Raw genomic sequence first — 27,453 nt, 5'->3', positions numbered from 1 at the left:
TTATTATTATTATTATTATTATTATTATTATTATTATTATTATTATTATTCCAGTTGGTGATGGTGGTTGGAACAACCCTTGCAAGACACTTTTTAGCTAACGTGGCTCACTTCTGGGCTATGCACTGATAGCAGATGTAGTTATAGAATCAATAGCATGGATCTTCTCATAGTTTTTAATAATGTTATGGTTACTTTCCTGTTTGTGTGGTTTGAGAATCTGGGCAGAGGGATTTGGAAAGACAGGAGCCAACATATATAAATACTTGTCCTCTTATCTGAGATGGTTTGACTGAACCTAAACAATGCCAAAATCCTCTTGATAGTCACAACTAGAGTGGAGCCATTAAACTAGTTGGATTTACATGTTAATTCACCATTCAACAAATGATCCAATGGACCACTCTAGTTGGGACTAACCAACAGTGATTCCAGCCAAAATGTAGAGAGATCTTGTAGCACCTTTGAGACTAATTCAAAGAAAGAAATTGGCAGCATGAGCTTTCGTAAACTCTAGTCTACTTCCTCAGATGCATTAGAGGAAGATCCCAGGTCCCTCAGTATGAGAGCCCAGTAACTGTTTTTAGTCAAACATGACTACAAAAATGTCTTAAGGTATTTACACTCACTGCACAAAGGTTTAAGACACGGAATATGTAGGCATCCTGTTCCCCATCATTCATATAGTATTGCATGCAAACAGGCAACTGTATGAATGAGGGTTCATAACTTAAGCAATGTTGAATAAGGTTTCTATTCCATTCCATTCCAGTTCAGCATTTGTACATTTATCTTCCACCACAAGAGCAAGCCTACTACCACCCTGAAAGATGGTGTTTATCGCATTGGGTTTGCTCCTGCGATAGACATAGGACATAACTTTAAGAAAGTGGATCTTATTGCATTTTCCCATCACCAGGGAATATGCAGCCCGTTTGCATCTCAGGCTTCTCTGGGTTCCTCCTGCATCTTTTCAAGAATGGGATATTCCCATTCTTGAAAAGATGCGGCAGAAGCCTGGGTTGCAAATGGGCTGCAATGCCAAAATGCAGTAAGAGCCACCTTCTTAAAGTTACATCCCTCATCTATTGTGGTAGCAAAATCAATGAGATAAACTCTGAAATTAAAACAAGAATCAAACATGAAAAACCCACAGAGCAGCTTTGTACTGTGTGGGAGACAGGATATTTCTTCAAGCATTCTCTGTATCAGCTTTTGGTTATGATTCAGCTCTGTTTGCATCATTATGGCCCTGGTTAATGCAAAGCTAGGGCCTGGTAAACAGCCCTCTTGGCACTTGTGAACAAATTAAATAATGAAGAAACAAAAAGTACACAGTGACATTCTTGGCCTCATGGTACACCTGACAATATTTGACAGTGATCAAATAATAGGCAATCCATTGACTGGTCAATTTGACAACATTGCAGAGATGAACTAACTGATGTACCAATTTTACACTGAACTTGGTAAAAAGTTTGGTTGAGGTGAAAATCGATTAATTAGTTATCTACCCAGTAACTGAAAATGCAGCAGGGAGAAGGAAGAAAGAAAAAAATGTTTCTGTGTCTGTGTCTCTCTGTATGCAGTTGCACAGAATAATTGGCTCCAGACTAAAACCTAGATCCTATTGTGAGTCTTAGCAGGAACAGACCCATAGAATCAATGGGATTTACGTAATGTTGACTCATCATTCAACACTTGTTAGAAGTTGCATCTACACTCCAGAATGAATGCAGTTTGACACCATGTTAACTGTCCTGGGCTCAGTGCTATGGAATTCTGAGTTTTACCATTTTGTGAGATATTCAGTCTTCTCTGGGGCCACAACAAAGTACAAATCCCAGGACTCCATAGGATGGAGCTATGGCAGTTAAAACAGTGTCAAACTGCATTATTTCTGCAGTGTGGCAGCAGTCTAATTAGTAAGTCTACATAGGGGGCACATGTGATTTGACAGGCAACAAATAAATTATGATGACAAGGTGATAAACTTAACAATAAGATTCACATAGCCCTTGTAGTCTCTTCCAGCTCTGTGACTGATTCCACATGCTCTCAGCCTCAGGAGAAGGCAATGGCAAATATCCCCAAATCAATGGAGCCTTTCACATGAAATGTTTCCGACCTATATCACAAGCATATATATTAAAGCATGGCAATTTATAATGGGAGCTTTGTGTATTGAGATAGAATTAATCTAGCCACATTATAAAACTGAATAATATGAAATAAACTATACTTACAGTAATCAAGCTGATTGAACATATGCTTCACTCATTTCTTTGCTTTTCCAAAATGACCTGCCATGAAGAAAACTGGAAGGTTCTCATGACCTCCCAAAGCCCCTGTATCCCTTACTACTAAAGCTGGCATTTACCTTGGAAATGACAATATTTGCTGATGATATTTTTGTACTCAAAGAAGAAATCCCTTGGTCACTGTGACCTGGGCTATAAGGTTGCAGTACAGATACAGCTGAAAAATGCCAAAGTGGACAATAATTCTGAGAAGCAGATTGCTAATTTATATATGGACATTTACATTTTATGAATGCCTATGATTTGTTTCATAACAACAATTACAGTGGTAGACTGACTTACATTTTTAATCACCTAACATTTTAATGCCTCTCCATTTTCCCCTATACCGTCTAATTCAGAGATGGGAAACGTGTGGTCCTTCAGGTGTTATCATACTACAGCTCCCATCACCCCAATCCAGGAGAGCCAATGCAGAGGAACATTTGAACAGTGACCTGTTCCCCACTCCTGGTTTGACTAAATGTGGTGATCTGTATATCAGAATTGTTACTCAGTTATAACAAAGGTATAAAGTAATGATGGGGGACAGTCCAGGCACTCTCACCACTTGATGAGCAAGGCAAAGAACCGTCCATTAATGCAGGCTTATCCACCTTAGCAACTTCCCTTACCTCATTGCTGCTACTACCTCCCAAGGCAAGGCAAAGGAAGGGGAAGGAAGAGAGGCAAGGTGGCAGTGATTTCCTCTTCAGGAAAAGGATATGAGATCATTGAAATGTATAATTCCTGGACCTTTGCTGCCTGAGGCAGGTGTCTCACTCTGTCTATAATGGACTCTTAGCAGTGCCAGTCACAATACAGAGTACAATTGACCCTTGGTATCTGCTGGGATTTGGTTCCAGGACTCCCAATGGATACCAAAATCCATGGATGCTCAAGTCCCATTAAACACAATGGCCTAGTAAAATGGTACTCCTTATATAAAATGGCAAAAATCAAGGTTTGCTTTGGGGGTTTCTTAGTTTTTTGGTGAATATTTTTGAACCGTGGTTGGTTGAATCCATTGATGCAGAATGTATGGATACAGGTTCTGTACAGCTATTCCATCTTTCCATTGTCTGTGGAAAGAAAAAGAAGGAATTAATACTGTAGTAGGAAAGCATATGAAGGACACAAGTGGGGAGGGGCCCTTTCACACAATCAAATACAACATTATGGTTCCACTGTAATGGTTATGGCTGCATTCTATGGCATCCTGGGGTTAGTCTGGTGAGATACAAGAGATCAATGCCTGAGAATTTTTAATATAGCAGTGGCAACCAAAAGGGTGTACTTGCCCTTATTCTTGGCCATAGTGGTGGTGGTCTTCCCTATTGAGGAGGAGGATACCTACCACCATGGTGAAGCCAAGATGGGCACACTACAGTCCTCAGGAGGAAGCCACCACCGCAATGAAACCAGGAGAGGCACTCTCACCTCTTGTCATCCCACAGTGGGAGGAAGGCACGACTGGGTGTCACCCCTCTTCTGAAGTGTCACCCGGTGTGGTCCGCAGCCCCTGCAAACCTCTAGTAACACCACTGTACACTACACTGGTAGAATTGCAGAAATAATGCAGTTTGACACCACTTTTTCTGCCATGGCTCAATGCTATGGAATTCTGGGATTTGTGATTTTGTGCGTATATTTACCTTCTCTGTCAGAGAGCTCTGAGACCACAGCAAACTGGAAATCTCAGAGTTACATAACTCTGAGCTATAGCAGTTATTAAAGCAGTGTGAAGCTATATTATTCCTGCAGTGCAAATGCAGCCACAGCAGTGTGATACCGCTTTAAATATCATGGCTGCATCCAGTGGAATCTGGGGAATTATAGTTTGTTGAGGTATGCACATTCTTGGCTAACGAGCTTTAGTTCTCTGCTTCATTTCATTTCAACTGCCATAACATTTCAACTGGTATAAAACTGCTGCTTTTGTAGCTTGTTTACATTCAGTTGTAACAGACTCAGTCAGATCTAATGACTTTCAGTACCATCAAATATATTAATTGCACTTGACTCTTCTTCTTTATCACAGAACATTTTTCATTTAGGACCAACAGCTGATATCAAGAAGAGAAAGTTTCTTCAAGCAAGAGTGCCCTTCAGCGGATGCTAGGCTGGCCCCCTCCCTGCTTCCCTTTCTCCAGCAGGCAAATATATTTTTGTTCAAGCGTGCCAGGGAGGCTTTTATAAGAGATGTGTGCTCCAAGTATATTTTTGGACTTTGTATGACCATATGCCATTTTATACTGTTTTAACCAGATGATTTTAACTATTTTTACATTTTTATTGTGAAGTTCTTAAACTATTTTATCTGGGACCCATCTTGGGTCCCTTTTTGGGAGAAAGGCGGCACAGAAATGAAATGAAATAAATAAGAATGTAAATACAGTCATCCCTCCATATTTGCGGCTTTGATATTTGTGCATTTGATTATTCACGAGTTTCATTAATATGTTCTCTCTAGGACTGTCTAGGTCTTCCAGTGCAATTCTGTGGTCAACTCTAACTAAACGTTGCACTGAAAGACCATTTGTAGCTACTCCAGTGCCATTCTATGGTCAGTGTATGTTGGACATTGACCACAGAGTTGCACTGGAGGACCTAGAGAGTCCTAGAGAGGTTTCCTTCAGGTAAAAACATGGTGTTTTTGATATTTGCGGTTTTTCCATGTTCACGGGGGTCTTGTTCCCCTAACCCTAGCGAATATGGAGGGACAACTATACTTGTAAACATTCACACACTTTATGAAAGGAAAGTGTCCTGACTTCTGACATACCCCACTGAGAAAAAGAACATATGCAAGATCCTTCACAGTCCAAAACACAGGCAAAATTTGTGTACAACTACATGTGGTTTTTCTGTAAAGAAAATGTGTGTGTGTGTGGGGGGGGGTTGTGGGTGAGGGAGAGAGAAAAGATGTTTTTTGCACAAAAAGCAATACAGATGGTACTTGGGAAAATCCATGGATGCTCAAGGCAATAGCGGCATAGTAAAATGGCAGTGAATGCTTGAATCCATGGACAAAAAAAGATCAGTGGATATGGGGGGCTGACTATATTTTTTCACAGGGGAAAGTGCACTTGTTTTCTGTGCAGAAAACAAATTTTCTTCTCCAAAACACATTTTATGTACAACAGTAAATATATCTGCACATTATAGAATACAGCTCTTGGAGCTTCCCAACTTTGTATAGCTCCTAGGCATGATGATGGAATGATCCACCAAGTCTTGAACTGCCAGCTCAGCCCAGGGATCTACTAGCCTTTAATACTGGAAGCAGTATGAGCAGAAAGAGCCACAAAAGATCTGATCCAAGATTTTTCAGGATTGCTCTGTATGATTGGAATCCTATGCTAAGTCCCAGTGGGCTTACTTTAGAGTAAGTATGCATAATATTGCAGCATGAAATAGAAAAAGAAATATGTACAAAGATACTATACTTTGGGGTGTCATGCACCAGCATCACATCTCTGTAGTTATCAGTTAGGTAAACTTTTGCGTCACATATTAGGTCAGATTAACCAGGACAAAGTCTCCCTCACCTAAAATTATGCCAAAAATGACCCTTAGCAATAGTAAAAAACAAAACAAAACAAAAACCTTATTTTTTGTTCAATTAAAATGTTTTCTTCAATTTATAAGACACTTTTATGAAACATTTCAATAAGAACCATGCAATAATAGCAGGATAGTTGCAAAGAAGTGTAAACAGGTTTGTGGAGGAAGAGGTGGAAATGGGTTCTTTATCTTGAAAATTAAAAAAAAATCAGAATGGTTGCCAAAAAGATGTTTGCTGAAAGAGATAATTTTTTTACCTGAAACAGCACAATTCTGGTCAACCCAGATCACGTGGGACTCTCGATCATCCTATAAAATAGCCAGCATCTCTAAGGGCTGTCATTCACCTTCACCATGAGGGGAATCGTCCTAGCCCTCCTGCTCACCCTTGCGGGTAAGTTTGCCTTTCTTTTTTATCAAGAATTTCTTATATTTTACTCAAATTGACATTTTACAATTAATAGTTTCTTCTATGCTCACATTAATAAGCATATCCACTTTCTTTCCCCCAGTGAGCCAGAAGTTTCCACAAAGTAAGTCTATCAGTTATTCAATTTTTTAAAAAATAATAATGAATGTACCTACATTTGTTGGGATGGCATTTGTGGCAGTCAGCTTTTGGAGGCAGGAGGTGAAAGAGTTGAGCTGGTGGTGTGTGGCCCTCAAAGCAACTACAAATTGCCAGTTGTAAATCTTGCTATAGACGATCTTATGGACAGTGCAGTCTCTTAGCCCCACTCTTTCCTCACCCACAGCGTGAGAATAACAATACTGATCTGCCTTATAGGGCTGTTGTAACCATCTTTTGGGGGAATTTGGATAGCATTGAGCCATGGCAATTAAAGCAGTGTCAAACTGAATTAATTCTGCAGTGTAGATGCAGCCTTATAACCCTTGCCATTTGCTCTTGATCTCTGCAGCTTCAGGCAGCTAAAATCCAAAAACATCTGGATCACCAGGGAGTCCTCACTCCTGAACTAGAGTGCTACCTAAATTATATGCACTAATGAATCAGATGATTTCATTTAAATGTATATATGTATCTTCAAAATCTTGAAGAAAATATGAATCAGTATATGAACGAATTAGTGAAGCCAGTAGCAGCTTACTGCTGAAAGGAAAACCTTATCAATTCCCTATTTTCAGTGGTAGACCGAAGCCCAAAGAGGCTCAAAAACTCTATGTATGTTAAAGCATTATTACTTTTGCAACACCTTGACTTTATGGGTCTGTGTGGTTTATTTCTTTAAAAAGTGAAAACTTATGTCATGAATATAAACATACATATAGGCACGTGTTTTTAAACTGGAAGCCTACTAAACGTTCTTACAGATCCATCAATTTCAACTTCAACTTAAGAGAGTTTACTAATTAAAAGTTGCAGTCCTGGTGATTATGCATTTATTAAAACCAATGGATGCAAATTGGTCTTTGTATTATTTTTTAAAATAGAGCTAGACTTTACAAGTGGAAGCCCTTAACCAGAATACAATTTAAAGCTCCTATATTTTACAGTTAAAAGACTATGCTTATAGCGCTGAGCTCACATTTTAACCTGTCCAATTTCTTTCCTACCAGGAGGCCAGAGACCCCAAAACAGTAAGTCCACAAGGATTTAAACAAACATATGAATAAACCTCAACAAATACTTAGCATGTTTGTGGAGTAACTATTAATTAATTATTCAATGTCATTATTAATGAAACAGTTAATTACAGTTAAATGCATTTGCACTTCACTCATACTTCAACATAAATAACCTTTAGATTCTGAGTGAATTATGAAGTTCAGCTATGATTTAATAAGCAAAAGCAACAGGTTGCACTTGAATGGTTAGATTTCTTGATAATTCCCTCCTTGTGCAGGGGCACACCAAAGTCCAATGAAGCTTTAAAATTCTTATCCCCAACCAATGAAAATCCAATTGGTAGGATTTATGTAAGTTTTGAATTATCATTCAGCAAATGGGTCAATTTTTATGGGACTTAGGCCACCAGATTTGTAGAAGTCCAAAAAGAAGACTTGTGAAGAAAGATATTTTAAAATATCTTATGTGGTAATGCTCCCTTTCCTCAATAAACAACAAAGACTGAACATGCTCAGAAGAAAACTGAGTGTCTTCCAAAATATGGAAGAGGAACAGAATTGCCAGTATCCTGGAGTCTGGGGTGGTGAATGCTTTCCATAATGGGAGAGGAGGTTGGTCCAAGTTTTACTCAAAATGAACTATCCAAGATGCTGAATCTATTTTAGTGCCTTGGATAACCCCTTTAAAGTTTGGACTACATCCCAAGCATATACACCACCCCTTATCTGGTGGCTAGAATCTTGATGTGAAGTACACTCATCCCTTCATATTTGCGGCTTTGATATTTGCGGATTTGATTATTCACGAATTTTATAAATATGTTCTCTCTAGGAATATCTAGGTCCTTTGGTGCAAATCTGTGGTAAACTTTAACTAAAAGTTGCACTCAAAGGCCTGGAGATTCCTAGAGAGAATACTATACTAGGCCTTTGTAGCTCCTCCAGCGCAGTTCTAGGGTCAGTGTCTGTCAGACATTGACCACAGAGTTGCATTGGAGGACCTAGAGATTCCTAGAGAGGTGTTCTCTCAAGTAAAAACATGGCATTTTTGTTATTTGCAGTTTTTCCATATTCACAGGGGTCTTGTGCTCCTAATCTTAGCGAATATGGAGGGACAAGTGTACTGCTGTTAAGATGCCCTGCATCAAGATCCAGTGTTGTGTAGTGGTCTGAGCACTGGATTCCAACTCTGGAAATCAGGGTTTGAATCCTCACTTGGTCATGGGAACCCAGTTGATGATCTTGGGCAAGTCCTACTCTTTCAGCCTCAGAAGAAGGCAAAGACAACCTTCTCTGAACACAACATGCCAAGAAAACCCATGGTAGTTTAGCCTTAGGGTTGCCATAGATCAGAAATGATTGGAAGGCACACAGCAACAACACCAACAATGCACTGTAACATTATGGCACAGATTCTGCTTGCTCATTTTACAATTAAAAGACTCCTTTCCATTCTTACGCTCACACTGTAACCTTTCCAATTTCTTTCTTCTAGAAGGCCAACTTCCAGAAACTAGTAAGTCTACTGAAATTTTTATAAATTGTCACTATGCCTATTGAAATGATGCTTATGGCTGTCAAAATATGTATGTGAGAGAGGGAGAGGTGGGGAAAGGGGAAGGAGAGAGAGAGAAAAGGGAGAGAGAAAAAGAAAAGGTGTGATTAAGTTTCTGTGGCTTCCTGACAAACAAACAAAAAAGTGTAAATCTGGGAAGTATTATCAGACACTTCCTCTTAGCCTCTTTCCTACCTTATCAAAACAACAATAATAATACTGTACTGACCGAGAAGGGTAAATGTAAAGATAAATTATATGAAGCATTTGTAAAAATATAAAGGTCTCTACAAATACCAAGCAGTATTTAGTATTTATTTAATAAGCATCAGCAGAGCAGAATGTAGACTATCCCTTGGAAAAGAAAAGAAAATAGAATAAGGAAAAGGAGTGGATGGCTGACTAGAAACCTCAACAGCAGAATTCTTATTAGAAGGTGAAGGTAGATCACATCTCACAGGTATATTTTACAATGAAAAGATCATGCTCTGCTGTTATATTCAGGCTGTAACCTTCCCAATTTCTTTCCTTAGAAGGCGAGAGTCATGAACTCAGTAAGTATTGCTAACTGAATAAACAACAAATTCCCCTCAGCCCTTTGACTGAAATGACATCTATAGGAGTCAGTCCTTGAGGGGTGGGGATTAGTAGGGTTGGTGTAGTATGATGCCTAGAGACTGAACTGGAAACTGGGGAGATCTCTGTTTGGTTTTGCCTTAGCCAAACTTTTCTCCTCATTTTGGCCCTGTTCCCTCCAATACAGATATAGTGAACTGCATGGCATGGGATGTTGTAAAGAAGAACTCATTTTTCTGAGCAAAGGAAACCATTCAGGGTTCAGAGGAAACATTTCCTTGTTGGTTTCCTATTTGCAGTGTTACCCCAAAGGCCAAACAAGCTCCAGATTGCCTCTGCGTAAATAGCTGACCTGTATTTAAAATGTCTGCCAAGGACTGAATCCATTCAAGCCTTAGCTTCCCCACTTAAAGCCTTTGATCCCAATGAGTGTACATGAGTGTACAAAGACAAGAGATGTTAACGGTTCTTTACATGATTCTTTATAGGGATAGATTTCATCAATGGGAAACTGTACCAGTTCAAATATGAAGCCGTCATTCGGAATACAGCCCAAGGAGATGGTCTGGGACAATCTGCTGTAAAGCTGACATCTGACATATCTATTTATGGAGGAGAACGGGACAATACCCTCATGGTAAGGAGGAGGAACATTTCAAAGGACTAGAGAAACAAATGTTTGCTTTATTTGTGTTATACTGGAGTACACTAGAAAGCAACGTTGTCACAGGAAAAAAATGAACGATTCTGTTTATACTACATATATGTGCTTGATATGTTACATAATGCAATAAAAAGGAATGAAAAATGCAAAGAAACATTAACACTTCAGTGAAATAGTTTAAATACTTGTTTCCTGTTTATATATGAAAAATTTTGTATGATGAGAAGGGGCAAAATCTAGCCATAAGGATTTGGGGTTTGTTTGATTTTATGGCTGTAATGCTGTACCATACACCTATATGGTAGTAAAACCCATTGAACTCAATGGGACTGACCTCATACATTAAAATCAGCAGGAGTTACAAGTGTTTCATTTCAACTGGATCATTACGTTTTTCTTTATTTGCTTATTTAGAAAAGAAGCACCCACACACACAAAGATTATATTTCTCCCTTTCCCCTCCATTTTGTTCTCAGTTTCTCTCTCCTCAAATGGAAGAATTTGTCGGATTCCCTAGACAGCCAAGAGATCAGTTTGTTGAGCCAAAAGACCAGTTCACTGAGCCTCCCAAGAAACCTGGCAAACTGGATGCTTGCACCCTGTATACCTACCACTTTGAATACAACAATGGAAGGATTGAGAATATCCGTGTATCAACACAAGTACCTCTATACTGTTTGAACATGGTGAGAGGCATCCTGAACATGCTGATTGCAACACCAAGGAACCAGAAAGAATATGAGCTTCAGGAGGTTAGTTTCTTCCATATACACTTTGTTTGTATGTCAGATTTATTGATGTGGTGATATACAACAGGAAACCAAGAAGTCCATATGCATCAAACAAGAAGCAGCAAATTACACAATAAATTGAAAATTATTAGTCAGTTAAAAGCAGCAGAGACTATAATATCACATACTGTATTGGTATGACAGGAAGCTCTAAATATACCATTTACAAATGTTGAACTTGTATTTTATACCTTCACCCTACCTACCTTAGTAGTAACATAATCTTTTGTTGTTGTTGTTGCTTACACTCAAGTTGTTCTTTATGCTCTCTGGCCTTCTGTTTGCTGTGAAACTACAACTTCCATCATCTTTGACCATGATGGCAAGGGATGATGGTAGCAAGAATTGGAAAACACCTGCAGGATAAATTGTTCCCCACGTCTTGTTTACACTACCAGGCCAGAGCATAATGAACGCACCTGTAATTTCTCGGATGGATTTTAAAAAGGCTGTAAACTATCATGGACTTTCCAACTCTAATCACCATTGGAAGTTTGATTTCAAGCTTGATCATCCAGTTAAATACTTTCTCATTAAGAGGACTGCTTGATAAATGGAGATAGGGGTCTTGGGCCCAAATTATCTGATCTAAAATTGCTACATTTACTATAAAATCAAGAGACTAAAGACCATTCTCTATCTTTGGGGTTAACAAAGTATCTGCCCCATCTTTTTCTATGCAGGTTTCTATAATCCTAAAAAAACAATGTACATTATGAAAAAATTAGATATCAGCTACAAGAAAAAAGTCAACTCTAACTCTCAGTTGTGACTAGTTTCTGCTAACCACAATGTTAATTTCACTCTGCACTAATTGATATCACACCTACACAACCCACCATTGCCCTTCTATCCTATTTGGGTGGTGTTTGTGTATCCCTTGGTAATCTGATTGTATCAATATTTACAGGATGGCATTGATGGTGAGTGCCAGACTCGGTATGTAATCGTAGATGACAAGAGCAACAATGGTGTCATTATGACCAGGACCAAGGACTTGAACAACTGCAGGAATAAAGTCAAGCGGACCATTGGAATGTCTTACTTCTACTTGAATCCTAAATGCCTGCTGGTAAGAACAGTTTGGATATATTTGCACACACATGGATGTTAAGGGATTCCATTCTCTTGAATGGAGGCGTCAGAGAGGTGGAGGAATGGAGGGCAAAAGATTAATGTCCCTTCTCCCCCCCCCCCATATGAACTTCTAGCCTCTATCTTTAAAGTATTTCAGTCAGTATTTGTATTCAAAAAGGTGCCTCTGTCTGTCATTTAGAGAAACACAATGGTTCAAGGGACTTCAGCCTTTGTCATGAAACTGAGATTTGAAGGTCCTGATTGCAAGATCGCTCAAGTTGAGTCAGAGGAAGTATACCAAGTTTCTCCATTCAGTGAAGCTGATGGTACTGGAGTAATGACAGCCTGGTAAGTAGGAACACCCGGATGTTTATTATTATTATTATTTTTATTATTATTATTATTATTATTATTAACCTTTATTTATGAAGCGCAGTAAATTTACACAGCGCTGTACATGCAATCTTTTTAGTTAGACGGTTCCCTGCCCTCGGGCTTACAATCTAAAGACGTTATCACAAAAGTTTAGGTTCCTGTTTGCTTAAGTAGAAGCTGGACTGAGGAGCAAAAAAACGAGTATTAAGGAATCCCGTAGCAGCTTTGAGCCTGAGGAAAAGCAAGTTCTATCATAAGGTTTTGTTGATCACAGTTCACATAATCAGATGCATGTAAACAGTCTTACAAATGCTAGTAAGTAGGAACAGCCACATGTTGTTTTTTTAAAGACGATACCATGAAGGTTTAGGTTCCCATTGACTTAAATAGAAGTAGGACTGAGAAGCAACTAGGTAAAGCATTTTCAACATTATTTTAAAAAACCCTCTTCCTTTAAAAAGCAAACTAGTATTAAAAAGATATGAAGGAATCCTGTAGCACCTTTGAGCCTGAGAAAAAGCAATTTCTATCACAAGGTTTTGTGGACCACACTCCACTTCATCAGATGCACATATATAGCTTTATATATGCTGACGCATCATGTTCTTCCTCCTGTAACATTCTTCTAGATGTTAGAGTGATTATCAGGTAGAAACCTGACTCTAGGAAGTCAATGGTTACATTCCCATTGGCTTCTGTGGGCTCAGCAGTGCAATCCATATCTCCCTGTTGTCCTTCTTTCTGGGGGAAAATGAGAAGCAGATCATATGAATGGTTGCAACTGACTCATTCCTCAATGGCACCTTACTCTTTCCTTCCAGGCAAAAACTTACCTTGATTGATGTCAAAACTGAACATGCAGAAAAGCTACAGGAACAGGTTGTGGCTGAAGAGAAGACTGTAGACATTCATTATGAATTTCCAGAAAATCTGCCTCAGATGGTTCTCATTGAAAACGCTAAGCGACAGGTAAAGAACAAATATCTCTCTTGTTTTCTTACTGGCTTTACAGGGAATATGTCCTGATGGCCTACAGTGATTACATCCTAGCTACTCTTTTCTTCCTATTAATCTAACAGATTGTAGAAATTCTGCAAGAGGTAGACCGCTTGCCAGGCATCCCTCTAGAAGTTGTCCCCAAGTACATCGAACTGAGTCAGCTGTTCCGTCGTTTGACTGTTGAAGAGATGAACACCATCTACAATGACTTTGGGAACAGACCCAGAGCCAGGTACGTTGCCTGAGCAGCATGTCTGACAGAGCATCTCCCTGATGGGCTGATGAGGATCCACCCTAAAGGTGTTCTGCCACAAATGTGAGCCTTAGAACAGGCCTATAAATCATCCAGTCTGTATTGCATTTATAGGAAAGAGTTCAAAATGAATCCTAAGAAGACTTTCTTCTTCATTCTGCAGGCAGTTTCTACTGACTGGAATGGCCTATGCAGGCACTTTAAATTGCATGAAGTTCATCAAGGACAAACTGGTCAAAGGAGAACTGCACAAAATGGAACCTTATTGGGTTGTTCCCATAACTCTCCACTTTGCCAACCCGGCCATTGCTAAAATGGAAGACACAGCGCGAGTAGCAGCAGTGAGTACCTATTCAACAAGCACTTACTGTACTCCCTGCAACAGCATGGAATCTAAACTGTTGTCAGTCAATACAAATCCAAAAGATGAATTGTCCATGAAAATCTAGCTCTTGGAATGACTTCTTTCTCTAATCCACAGGAAATAGTCAACAAAGTTAGTAGTTCCGGGTCATTTTGGCTTCAGAAGCTTGCCTTCCTGGGATATGGATCACTGGTCTACAAACAATGTTCTCAGGCTAGACCTTGCTCCAACAAATTGCTTGAGGTATGTGGTCCTTAAATAATAATAATAATAAAAATTTTATTTATATGCCGCCCTTCCTTCGATCAGGGCGGCTTACAACAAATTAAAACACACTCGATGATACACATAAAAAAAAGAATACATATTAAAACAACCAACAGTAAAAAGCCCCATAGCCCAACCTCTTGGCCACGAAAGAGGAGGGAGGCCCACAGGATATTTATTCGGGGAATGCCTGTTGGAATAGGAAGGTTTTAAGGTCCTTCCTAAATTGGGCCAGGGTAGTAGACGAGCGAAGCTCTATGGGCAGCGCATTCCAAAGGGCTGGGGCAGCTGTGGAAAACGTCCTCCAGGAAGTGGAGACTAACCTAGCCCCAGGCACCTTCAGTAGCTGCTGCCCAGACGTTCTGAGGGTGCGAGGCGGAATGTATGGGGAGAGGCGGTCCTTTAGGTATCCTGGGCCCAAGCCATTTAGGGTGAAGGTGAAATACAGTCAGCCCTCCATAGCCACAGATTTTTTATCCATTGATTCAAGAATCCACAGTGTGAAAATATTTTTAAAATATATAAATTCCAAAAAGCAAACCATGATTTTGCCATTTTATATAGGTTACACCATTTTACTATGCCACTATATTCAATGGGACTTGAGCATCCATGGATTTTGGTATCCATTGGGGGTCCTGGAACCAAACCCCAGCGGATACCAAGGGCTCACTGTATATGTATTTTTTAAAAAATAAATAAATTATTGGTTAAAAAAAAGCAGATAAAATTCAACACATACACATATACATGATTACATATATTACATATTCACATACACTTAATTGTCTACCTACAATTATACATCCATACATACAAAAAAAAGGATTATGTAATGTTCTATTTATTCCTTAAATTGAAGTTCTCATATTGCTCTGTCTTACATATACAGCTACTAACCTTTCTCTATCTTATCTTTTCTTGTCTTTTCTTTCCTATATCTTCTCTTCTTAAATTTCTTTTCTTTCTCTACTTTCTCTATTTACCTATCTTCTTCTTCATCTTGCTAACTCTAACTCTATTTTCCTGTTACACATGCACAACTATTCTTGGCACTCATTCAAATTGTCTACAGTTTGACTTCCTATTTTTCCCTCTGATACATCAATAAATATTGGATACTTGTACTTTCTTATAATAGTAAAAGGTTCCCATAAGAGTTGTCTCTAAATATAATATATAGATTATTTATTTTTTTATTGTACATTGAGAATCGCAATCCTTCCCCAATAAGTGTTGAAAAAAATTATTAGTTTTCCCCAATCTTCTAAGAGCTTGTCTTCTAAATTATTTCTTAGCAATTGAGTAAGTTTATCCATTTCCATCCCTTCATAAAGTTGTATTAACCAATTGTCTTTTGTTGGAATATTGTCGTTTTCCATGTTTGAGCAAGACAAATGCGAGCCATTGTAACCATATAGAATAGTACTTTGCCATATTTGCTTTCTAGTGTCTCATCAAACATTCCTAGTAGGTAAAATTCTGGTTTAAGTTGGATTCTTTCCTCTAAATACCACCAATTGTGTCATTAATCATCTTCCAATATTCTTTGACCAGATTGCAGGACCACCAACAATGATAAAAAGAACCATATTCCCTTTTACATTTCCAGCATGTTGGATTACTGTTTTTAAACATTTTGGAAATCTTGTCTGGCGATAGATACCATCGATAAAATAATTTGTAAAAAATTTCCCTTAAACCTTGAGAGACCGTATATTTGTAGTCCTTCGACCAGACCTTTTCCCATTGATCAAGTTGTATGGGATGGCCAATATTTCTTGCCCAAGATAGCATTTGGTCTTTTATATAGTTATCTTCCGTGTCTAGTTCAAGTAGGATTTTGTAAATTTTACCAATTATTTGTTTTCTTCTTTCATAAGTATTTTCCCTAGGTCACATTTATCTTCTTTCAAATCGAAACCGTATATTCTTAAATCCATTTTATATCTTTCAGTTATTTGCCTGTAGGTAAACCATCCTATATCCCATCCCAATTCAGTAAGATGTTCTTTAGTTTTCAATTCTATCTTGCCATTTTTAACTTCCAGTATATGATCATATGATTTGGGCTTGGCCATTTCCTTCCTATAAAAGGCCTCCAATGGTGAGACCCAACCTCTCATTTTTGATAAGCTTCACTGTATATGTATTTTAACAAAAATGTTTTCTAAAAACACTGAAGAATTTCTTTCAGTAGCATATTACTAATACAAAGCAATTTGTTCATTCTTTGGGAACTTTTATTTGTGTGATTCAGACTGGAAAGGCCACTGCTTTCTCCTAAATCCCAGCCATGGCTGTACATTTTGAAGGACAAGCACTCTCATATTTTGCTCCAGAGATGTCACTTGCATCCCATTCCTTGGTGTTTTGCCACTGGGAAAAGACTGCCACACATATTACATGTGTTGAGTTGAAGCTAGAATGATTCCATTTTTTGGTGTCCTTTTTTATAGCCTCTCCACGACCTCCTCACTGACGCAGTCTCACATCACGATGAGAACCTCATGATGTTGGCTCTGAAATCTCTTGGCAATGCTGCTCAGCCAGCCAGCTTGAAGATAGTGAGAGTCCTGGCTGAGAATGATAAATACACAAAATTCATCCAGGCCACTGCTATTCAGACGTTGATGCAAATTGGCAAACAGGACCCTGCAAAGGTAAGTGGAAGAAGAAAGATTCATCTAAACATACTTGTAAATGGAACAAGAAGGACTCACCTGAATGTATTAGGAATATATTGTGCTACCTCCACAATCTCCTCACTGTGGTCCAAAACACATTGCAGAAATAATCCCGTTTGAGACCTCCTTAACTACCCCAGCTCAATGCTAGGTAATTCTGCAAAGTGGAATTTGGTGAGACATTTACCCTTCCCTGACAGAAAGAGATCTGGGGCCATAATAAACTACAATTCCCAGGATTCCCTAGCACTGAACCAGGGCAGTTAAAGTGGTCTCAAACTGGATTATTACTGCAGTGTGTTTTGGATCTGAGTGCTTTAAAATAATACAGTGCAAACCAATCCAGCCAAATGGCACACAGTGATCTGATGCCTATGGTGACCTGTTAGCCAAAATTGTCTTTAGAAACAGCTTCAGGTACCAGCCCTCTCCATAACTCAGACAATCTCTAGGTGGCCAGATCCTTCTGGCATTTTGAATATCAGAAATTGGCTTGAAAAGAAGGGAGAAAAGAAACAAAGAGCAAGAAAAGCATGTCCAATCTCTACATTGAAGGAAATTTCAGACAGATCTATAAGTAATACAGTATTGGGCAAGATGGCTACAAAAAGGAAGCAGCCAAAAAGCAATTATACCCCCTGAGTATCAGGAGGTGGGGCAGGAGAGGGGAGAAGTCTGCCTCTGACATTCTCTCTGAAGGGCATCTAGATTGCCACTGAATGATCAGTAGACTGACTACATATCTTTCTGCTAACCAGTTCTTCTTCAAAGTGATTGAAAACACTCACATACACACTTTTGAGACTCATGGTATGATCCCCATTAAAGAACCACCTGGTTCTTTTTTAACCTGAGTAAAGTATTCTTTGCTACAACCTGCACAACTATTGCAGGACAAAGGCTTTTAGCAAAATAACCTTGGGACGTATCCTCTTTCTGCAGGTACAAGGAATCCTTATTCAGATCTATTTGAACACTTCCAATTCTATTCAAGTCCGAATTATGTCTTGCATCGCCATCTTTCAAACCTACCCAGCTCTCCCCATGGTGACAGCTATTGCTAATGCAGCATTCAGAGAGAAGAATCCAGTCCTTTACAGCTTTGTCTATTCTCAGCTGAAGGCTTGGACCAAAACCAGGATCCCAGCATACTATGAACTGTAAGTTGAGATGTACTCCTCCTTTTATCAGTCAAATCCACCCTTGTTCCTTCTGTAGCTGTTTCAGATTATTCCAGAGCTCTCCCAATGCTAGACCCAATCTCTTGAGATGCTTGGCACTCATCAAGCTCCTGGACAACCGAATACATCTACTGGAAGAGCAGTGATAATATCAAGGGGAGATTTGCGGTTCTCACAGCAGTAGATCCACCAGCCACTTCTGCATCACAGCACTGGACCATTTCACTTTTAACAGACACCCCATTTTCAGTTCAACAGGGCTTAAGGTGCCAGCAATATTGGTTCATTCCACTGTAACTGGCTCTGTCTAACCTAAGCGAAAAGTAGCCCCTACAGTACATGTTCTTTCCCTAAAGTTATAGCTATCTTCCTTCCTCCCTTCCTTCTTTCACTCCTTGGAGCCATGTTAACCAGAAAAAACAAAACATTTTCAGTTAGAACCTAATAAACATATTGTAGACCAAGCTTCTGTGGACTACTTTACACTCTTCATTAACTGCCTTGCAAGCTTGTTAGCCCTTAAAGGGCCACAAAATGCCAAGGCTGCAAAGCTATACCCATCTGAACACATACAGCTTGCTTTTGAATAGACGTGCATGGACATGAACTGTTGTTTCTAATTTCACTGGTCATGTCTTGTTTGTTTAGGTCTTCTGTTTGCAATGTGGCCTTGAAACTTCTGAATCCCAGGTTTTTCCGACTGTATGAACGTTACAGCAAAGTTGTCCATTTCAATTTCTTTAATAGTAAGTATCTGTTATTTATCAAATTAGTAAGAAACAAGTTCCAGTCTTTTAAATATCACCTGTTCTCTTGTGAAAAAGTTAACTCTACTTGAAAATGCAGAATGATTTTGGAAAATCTACGTATTTACCATATAGATTAATTTCTCATCTAGTACAAATTATCTCATGGATATATCCTTCCTGTTTTTCTTGTGATTGTGCAGACACAAATTGCAGATACAATTAATTAATTAAATGATTATGCCTGCAATGTGTGTCCCAAAGAGCTTGAGAAAGTTACTTCCTAACTACAGCTCCCTGAATCTACTATTCAACATATCATTCTGGAATGGTAGTCCTTAAAAGCAATTTTTCTGTCCACATGCACTTCATAAGCTATGCGCAGATGGCAATCAGGGTCTCAGTATATCTCTTTCTTATCTCAGCTATAAAATGGAGAAGTGGTAAGAGAAGCAGACTAAGATGCTAAAGTTACGTAAACTGAACACAAGCCATCACATCAAACAGATAAAAGACCACCATATCGGTAGTTAATTAAAACTAAATAAATACTAGGGACAGCAACATACTTCATTCCTTCAGTTTCCAGTTCCACTCTATATCCTGTATTTTGAAAATGATTTGACCCTCCAGGGCCATTCCCAAGAAGGTCTTGAGTAGTAAATAAAATGAACTTAAAAAAATTCTATGTGCCATTTTTCATAATCTATCACAAACTTTGCAGGATTGGTCTTAAAGGAATCCAAAAGACTGCAAAACACCTTTCCAGCTGATGAGTAATTTTCAAATAAAGGCAATTTTCAAACTATTATTTTACAAACCTTCGTCATTGAAAGGTGCCTGTTACCATAAAATTGGAACAGGATGTCACTGGATGTCATCATGTGTTTCCCAGCTAAAAAGAATGGCACCATGGTTTGGGGATTCTGGGAAATTTTGTCCAAACGTAACTTTTCTATTCTCAAACAACAGCAACAATAACAAGAACAATATTTTTTGTATCCTACAATTATAAATTTATATATTTATTTGTAAATTATTATTAGTAGTAGTAATAATAGAAGTGCTAGTAGTAATATCCTGGCCATTTCTAAAATTAGAAGTCAAGGCAGCTTACAATTTGAAAAGAACTACAGACTACTTTATCTCACAACGAAAAAAGACAGGAACATAGCGCTACACTCCTGTCTTTTTTTCACCGAGTGATAAAGTCCATAGTTAAAAATAGACAAAAAGTGAAAACTAAAATGCCTTTAAGCTAGCTACAGTATTATAACAATTCAAGCCAGCATTTTAAACGATAATATTGCAAGTAAAATGATGAAAAGCTGTTGTTTGGCTTGGTGGCACACAAATTCAGTTCAAGAGATACATTTGGGTTCCAGATATTGCAACGCTGATTTGTAAATGAAGACAGACAAGGGAATATGTCAGCTCTTGCACCAAATCAATATCAGAAAATCATGGGGCTGGAGTAGGTCTGTTACTGCAACTCTGTAAACTGCCACTTGCCTGGCAGTGGTTGTAATCCAAGTAACCAATCAGGACAGCTTTTCCAAACCCTTTTCTTTTTCCTTTTGAACCACATATTGCAAATAAAGGTCTAAAGGAATCTGAGGCAGGGATTTTTGATGCCATGTTATTTGCAAGGCTATTCCAGCAGAAATGTTTAAGATGGTATAATGATGCCCATTGAATTGCTTCTGGAAAACCATGAATGGTTGCAAATGACCTGGAAAAGTATTTCCAAAGAACTGTAATAAAGATATCACACTTTCAGTTTTTAGGATCATTAACCTGACCACAACATCTCTGTTGTCTGTTTCCATTACAGGCATCCACAGATTTGGCGCCATTGCAAAATTGTTTGTGATTGACAACCCCAGAGGACCACTCCCCTCAAATGTCATGTTTAACACACAATTAATCTTTTCAGGCACAATTGTCAAGCCATTTGAGGTAAGCATTACATTGCCTTTATGCATTTCAGGGAAAATAAACTTTTTTCTTTCATTCTCTTGCCTGTTGCTTCATGAACGATACATATGAATGAGCTCATATCCTGCCCTTTCCAAAGTTCGTTCTTTCTTTTGAAAGGTTACACTGCAAGTTGAAGGTCTCAGGGAATGGTTACGGAAACTAAATGTCCCATTGGATCAATACTCTGGCGACCAGAAGATAAAAGATACTGAAAGAAAGGTAAGATGTTTAATTTCTTGAGTGCATGGTCATAAGAAAATGGTGGATGAAATTATTCCTAAGTCTATGTTCAGGTACTGCTGAGGAAAAGCACATATTTGGGTGGCAAATAACAGTATGCATTTATAACATGGAATTGTATCTTGGAACTAAATTTAGTAGGTATTGATAAAACATTGTTCTAACCCCCCCCCCAGATATTTCCAAGATATGTACATTTCCAAAGTAAAGACATCTACAGCAAAAGTGCTGCAAAGCAGAATGATTTCTGTTGTTTTTGAAGTGAAGCCTTCTTGCTTGAATGAACATAATATTCACTCATTCTTATTTTTCTGAATTTTAGCTGCCAGGATTCAAAGACATACCTCTTGAAAGGTCATTATTAGCTGCTAATTTAAAAATTTTAGGCCAAGAAGTCATGTTCTTCACTCCTGAAGAAACAATGCAACTTAGGAAGGTGAGCTGCTTTCTTTTCTTTCACAATATACTCAAAGTGTTGTTGTCATGTCTTTTAACCTGTTGTACACTAATTCTGTTGCAGCTTGGGGAGGAAAAACTACTTGGGCCTCAAGCCTTAGGAATGGTCTATCAGATCATCCAAAATATTGATCAGCAAATTACCCAAGCTCTGATTCTGGAGGCTCGGCACATAGTTCCTACCACTCTTGGTCTGCCATTTGAAGTAAGCGCCGCTGGCATTGCCATGGTACATAGTTCATTAAAAGGTAAGCCAGAGGATCACCAAATACAACACAATATTTTATTAGCTTCCTCATTTCACATGTAGTCAGTGCTAGCTTTTTATTTTGTAAAGAGTACAATGAAGTCGATAACTTTACTAGCCAAAAGTAAAAGACAGAGTCTGGCATTCAGTCTAACTGCCAACATTTTAAGGTTTTCCTTCTTTTTATCTCTTGTAACAAAAGCTGTGAATAATAATGAAGGTCAGAAGATGGTCCGTGAGGAACTTCAGCTTGAGAGCCATGTTGTGTAAGTCAAATATGATTTTTGTATTTAGCTTTTATGACAAAATAATTGTCACAGTCAAAAATTTCATTCAAGAAAACAGGACTTTGAACCTGGTAGGGCTTGTTATCTAAGACAGAATAACATAAAACCCTCCATACACACATGCACATATAAATTTACATATGTTGCAAGTGATTTCAAGTTTATTTTGCCACTAGAGGGAGAAAACCCACCAATCCTCTTCAAAAGAACTGAATTAAATGAATAACTGGGACTCCCAAAATCAAGTACCCTGAGGTGGTCTCTCGTTCTGTCTTAATATTCAGCTTGGCTCTGCTAGTTACATCAATAGTTAAATGTCTAATATGTGCCCTTTCCCATCTCCTTTTAGCTTCCAAGGTTATGGAAAGCTTTTCTGGGGAGTTAACACAGGTTTCTCCCAACATATTGTGGAAATCACAGGCCAGTTCCGTACACAAGGCTCCCTGAAAATGAATGCCATCTGGGACATGAAAGCCCGGAACTTCAAAGTTGAGATCGACCCAATCCATGACAAATATGAACTCGCAGTGGCAAGGTACAGTGGTTTCCCTACATCTCTCTCTCTCTCTCTCTCTCCAGCCCCATGAAGGCTTCTCTTATGATGAAAAACACACACTACATGGAGTATTTTTCGAACAAGAAACAAAGGAAGAGTTAGGGCTACAGTTCTGAGTATTGTGCTCTTTCCTTGGCTTCCCAAAATATTATTAGTTCATGTTACAGTCCAGTCTTGTGGTTCTGTGGAGGTGTTAGGTACATACAGCTTTTCCCTATAGCAAGTCAGGCCATTAGCCATTTCGCCCATTACCGCTCAGTGTTTTACTAGAATCTGTGCTTCAGTTTCAAAATAAATAAATAGTATCCTTCCTTCCCCAGACCACTGCTTCCATTTTTCTACTTCATTCTGAAGGCATTTCTAAACTCCTTTTGATTTTTTAAAAAATCTGTATTTACTTGCCATTTGAAAGTGGCCAAGAGTGCTTCTTGTAAATTGCTTCTTCTTTTTATTCATCTGTCTACTCCTCTGCAGCCTTCCCAGTTGCCCACAAATTAAAACAAGCTCCATGGCAGAGCTCTGTTATGATGCTGCCTTGGGTTTGATTTGAAGTGTAGGTAACCAAAGGGGTTCCAGGCCAGCAGAAAAAGGATTGTACGATGAAAGAAAAGACATTCTGACTTGTTCCTTCCAGCTATGGATAAATGCTAAAACCCTGCACCTCATCAATGAGAATTTTATTGGAATTTCTTTTCTTTTTCTTTTCTTTTTTTTGGTCTCTCCTCAGTCTTTTTTCTAAGCTTCATTCAGTTTTGAAGAAAAGTGGAATATAAGTAAAATTAAGATGAGGTCAAGAATTTAGCCAGAATCCTGAATATTCAGAGTTTGTGGAATGATCTTGCTGTACTCTTGCCAATCAATGCATTTTGCCTCCTTGATTATTCTTCATGTTCTTCATATATTCATGAGTTCAGTGCTTTTCACTGTGTACCTTAACAGCCATGCAGCCCATGTTGTAGCAATGCATCTGCATTCTGAGAAGAAGGCTCCAGTTCTTCCTGAAAGGCTTGGAGAGGATATCTTGTCAGAAGAGTTCAACCCAAGAGATGAAGATGTTAAAGTAAGACATTCTTCTTGGGGTGTGTTTACACATACATGCATATGTCCTGTTGTAAATGTCATAATTCCCTAATCTTGCAGGCTTTTGATGGGGAATCTGATGACTAACAGTTCTTCTTTTTGAGAAAAACAGTTGGTTTTTTTTTATATACTGAGTACTTTTTAAAATAAATTTGGCAGTGTCTGTTTGCCTCTGTTTGTAGATTTATTGCAACTTATGACCACTCAGATAGGTTTTATTTTAATATACTGACACTTGAGGGAAACAAAGGTTAAATGAGATGTTTTGTAGGAGATGTTTGGAGGCAATAGAAATAGAAAACGTTAATATTTCTAGGCTAAATTTTAAGGCATACCTAGAGCTATCTTGTTATAGAAGTCAACATCATCTGCCAAATGTACAAAGAAGGATGGAGTCAGTCCTACACACACTTACCATTGGCTTTGCTTAAGGTTGGAGAAATTTTGACACCACCCTAAATGCCATGTCTCAATGCTGCGAAATTCTTGGGTTTGTAGTTTGTTGTGCCACCAGAACTCTCTGACAGAGAAGGGTGAATGTTTCGCAAAACTCAGTTCCAGAATTCCATAGCATTGAGCCATGGCAGTTAGTGATGTCAAACTGGATTATTTTGGTAGTGTATATGCAGTCTCACTCAACTGAATAGGGCATACTCTTGAATAGACACATACTCTACTCATTTCTGAAGTTTCTGAAATTTCCTCAAACTATCTACATGTTTTCTGTATGTTAAACGCTAATACTGCAAACATAAGCTATACCTCTGAAAAATCAAGCTATCTAAAATGAGCTAAATTCAACTTCCTTTACTGTAAGCTGTATATGTTGTTAAACCGCTTTGATCAATGGAAAAGTGGTATATAAATAAATTTTATTATTGTTATTATTATTCTATATGTAGACAGAAGCATTTCAGATTATTTGGTTCAGAGATTTCTAAGGCTTGGCCAGGAAAGATGTTGGCAACCACAGCCACTTCCTAAAGCCTTTCTTGCTTTTGTGCAATACTAATTACCCTAATGGCACCAGTATAATATATAAGACCACTGTATAACGTGGTCTTCTGTTTGCCGTGCACACTTTGTATATTGCTGTGTTGCTACTTAAGAAATACTGACTTGGCTATGTTCCCTGCAGCAATCAAGAGCATCCTACAAACCCAACCCCAGAGACCTCTGCTTTACATGCCAAATCTACCCTGTGAAGTTCTGCTTGGAGACCGTGAAGAAAACAAAGGATGTTGTGCCCATACGGAGAACATGGATGCACTTCTTATGTGAAGCCCATGAAGTGAGGATTCTGCTGACACCAGGTACCATCCTCACACCAGGAAGTTCTCTTTTCAATTTTGTAAGCACTTAGAAAGTTATATACATTTTCTAATGTACATATGTCATCTGTGCAGTTGTTGCTATGGAGAAGATCAAAGGGGAAATTCAACAGGTCCTTGAATTACCCAGGATGAAAAGAGAGATAAAACGTCACGGAGGAAAGGTATGTACATGACACAGAACTTAAACAATCCCATAAAAGCAAACCTTTCTACAAAGCATGCTATAGAGACAGCTTTGCTGAGACTGTACCATTTTAAAGGCCAAAAACATTCAGGCTCTTGAAGACATAGGAGACAATTTTACTTTCATTATACTCTTTTCATACTGCGATGATTTGGAGTAACAGATGAGCTTTGAATCCTATAAATATCTATAAGAAATGTAACAGGAAAGTGTTCTTCACCTTTGATATAATGACTTTAGTGTGCATCATTTGACACAACTGACTTCAAGCCATAGTGAACACTAGGAGAGAAATATTATCAACCTTTTGGCCAAAAACACTGCTTGATAATGATGAAACTTTCTGTGGAACTCTCCCTCATCTTTCCAACTATTGCTGAGACTAGAGGATAAGAAAACATAGAGATTCTTTGGACAGGGCAAATGTATTGGGAGGAAGCTGCAGTATTGGTTCATCTAATTCTCAGGGTTTTGTTTTGTTTTGTTTTTAACTAGTCAAACCATGTTTCTATTGTTTGGAACTATTTTCTGGCAATTCCTGATGACAGCTTAAATATTTTATTCCCACCCTTACGTGGGTCTTTTTCTAATTTCAAGGCATATCTGAACAATAAACTCTCTTCCTCTTCCATTATTATTATTATTATTGCATTACAGTGGGTCAGTGAGATGGCACTTTTGTACTATGGCTTTATAACTCCAAAACAAACAAACAAAAAGAGGAAAAAATTTGCCTTACCAGCACACCTCAACAAAAATGCCCCTGGTGATTTTTTTAAAAAAAATATGTTTGTAAGAGCTCTCGTGCATTTTCCCTAACTGGTTTCAAACATCCAAATGGAATGAATGGGCACAAAAGCGGTAACATTGGGCAAACCCAGCAAAACCAAATAAGCTGTATCATGAGAATTCATACTTATGTAGAGCAATTTGGCAGAGCCCATGCATGGGAATGTGAAAGCTAACATTACAAAATCATTCCTTTGGAGACGTCACACCAAAGATGGCTTGTGAAAAACACCACCAAGAGTGTAGCCATCACCACCAGTATCCTTTGCTTCACAGGATGAGTGCCAGGATTTCCCAGTTCCACCTGAAGGCCAGGATGTTCCCTGCACACTTGAGTATCTACCTGTCTGTGGCAGTGATGGTGAGACTTACCCAAACAAATGTAACTTTTGCAATGCCAAACGGTGAGTAGATCACAAAAACAGTCTTATGTAACAAAATTAATGTTCTCAGTGCTTTTTTTACCCATTTCAAGACAAAGATACTGTAAATGTTTCTCAGAAGAAATGAGGATTTTTTAATTTCTGCAAATAATACAGCGAAAGCATGAGTACTCAGTTATATTATTGGTAGTACTGTGTACTCTTCATTTTAAATGCTGAAAAACTTATGCTGAATTGCATTCTTCATGTCATATCCCCCCTCCAATTTTCTAAGATCTAGCTTTCATTTGATTTCTCCGATATTTCATTATTCAAGACCTATAAACTTATTCCATTATTAAATCATTCTCAGTTAGCACTTTTCAATAAAAACTTATCAGAAAAGTGTTGAAATTGAGGTGGGTTTCTACATGTATATGTGGCGGGATTGTCCTTTGGTTCAGAAATTCTGGGGTGAAGTGATATTAAAGATTAATATAATAATAAGCAAGGATGTTTATTTGAGCAAAGAGAATTGTATAACATTAAATTTGTAAAATAAGGGAATGAATAATAATGAAGAAAAGCAGTAAAAGCAGCACAAGCTGTGATAGAATCATGCTGGAAAGAAAGTAAAAATTGGAACTTGAATAAGATAGATAAGTATTTGGCAGATAACTTGCTGCTTGATATTATTAGAGACAGAAGATTAAAATATAATGGAGAAAGGAGGGAAGAAGCTTAGAACCTGGGTTGGGAAATTCTGCTAGAGAAGTTCAAAGGGGATACGGACTACAATGAAGTCAATAATGTAATTAAATCCATAGTCCACATATTGAATGTAGGTTTTTAATTGTAAACAGTGTATTGATTCTAATCTCTAATAAGCCAGGGAGGAGGGGGGCATGTGAACACTGTTTGTATATACAGTATGTTAAAATAATTCAAT

General features: G+C 38.3%; 1 protein-coding gene across 1 annotated transcript in view; it reads left to right on the top strand.

Moving 5' to 3' along the window:
• Positions 1-6,221: 6,221 nt before the first annotated feature.
• LOC121929004 (vitellogenin-2-like) overlaps positions 6,222-27,453 on the top strand; it is a 58,798-nt gene continuing 37,566 nt past the window's right edge. Inside the window, 23 exon segments of the mRNA XM_042464328.1 lie at positions 6,222-6,261; positions 6,380-6,400; positions 10,074-10,222; positions 10,726-11,001; positions 11,951-12,112; positions 12,317-12,465; positions 13,314-13,461; positions 13,572-13,723; positions 13,908-14,085; positions 14,226-14,351; positions 16,835-17,038; positions 18,005-18,222; positions 18,892-18,989; positions 20,824-20,948; positions 21,087-21,188; positions 21,532-21,645; positions 21,730-21,913; positions 22,115-22,178; positions 22,549-22,734; positions 23,695-23,815; positions 24,974-25,148; positions 25,242-25,330; positions 26,419-26,546. Coding sequence (XP_042320262.1) covers positions 6,222-6,261; positions 6,380-6,400; positions 10,074-10,222; positions 10,726-11,001; positions 11,951-12,112; positions 12,317-12,465; positions 13,314-13,461; positions 13,572-13,723; positions 13,908-14,085; positions 14,226-14,351; positions 16,835-17,038; positions 18,005-18,222; positions 18,892-18,989; positions 20,824-20,948; positions 21,087-21,188; positions 21,532-21,645; positions 21,730-21,913; positions 22,115-22,178; positions 22,549-22,734; positions 23,695-23,815; positions 24,974-25,148; positions 25,242-25,330; positions 26,419-26,546 — 3,209 coding nt within the window.

The sequence above is a fragment of the Sceloporus undulatus genome, chromosome 4, assembly GCF_019175285.1.
Source record: "Sceloporus undulatus isolate JIND9_A2432 ecotype Alabama chromosome 4, SceUnd_v1.1, whole genome shotgun sequence".
Classification (NCBI taxonomy): domain Eukaryota; kingdom Metazoa; phylum Chordata; class Lepidosauria; order Squamata; family Phrynosomatidae; genus Sceloporus; species Sceloporus undulatus.
Note: the sequence above shows the minus strand (reverse complement) of the source record. Positions and strands in the feature narration are given on the sequence as shown.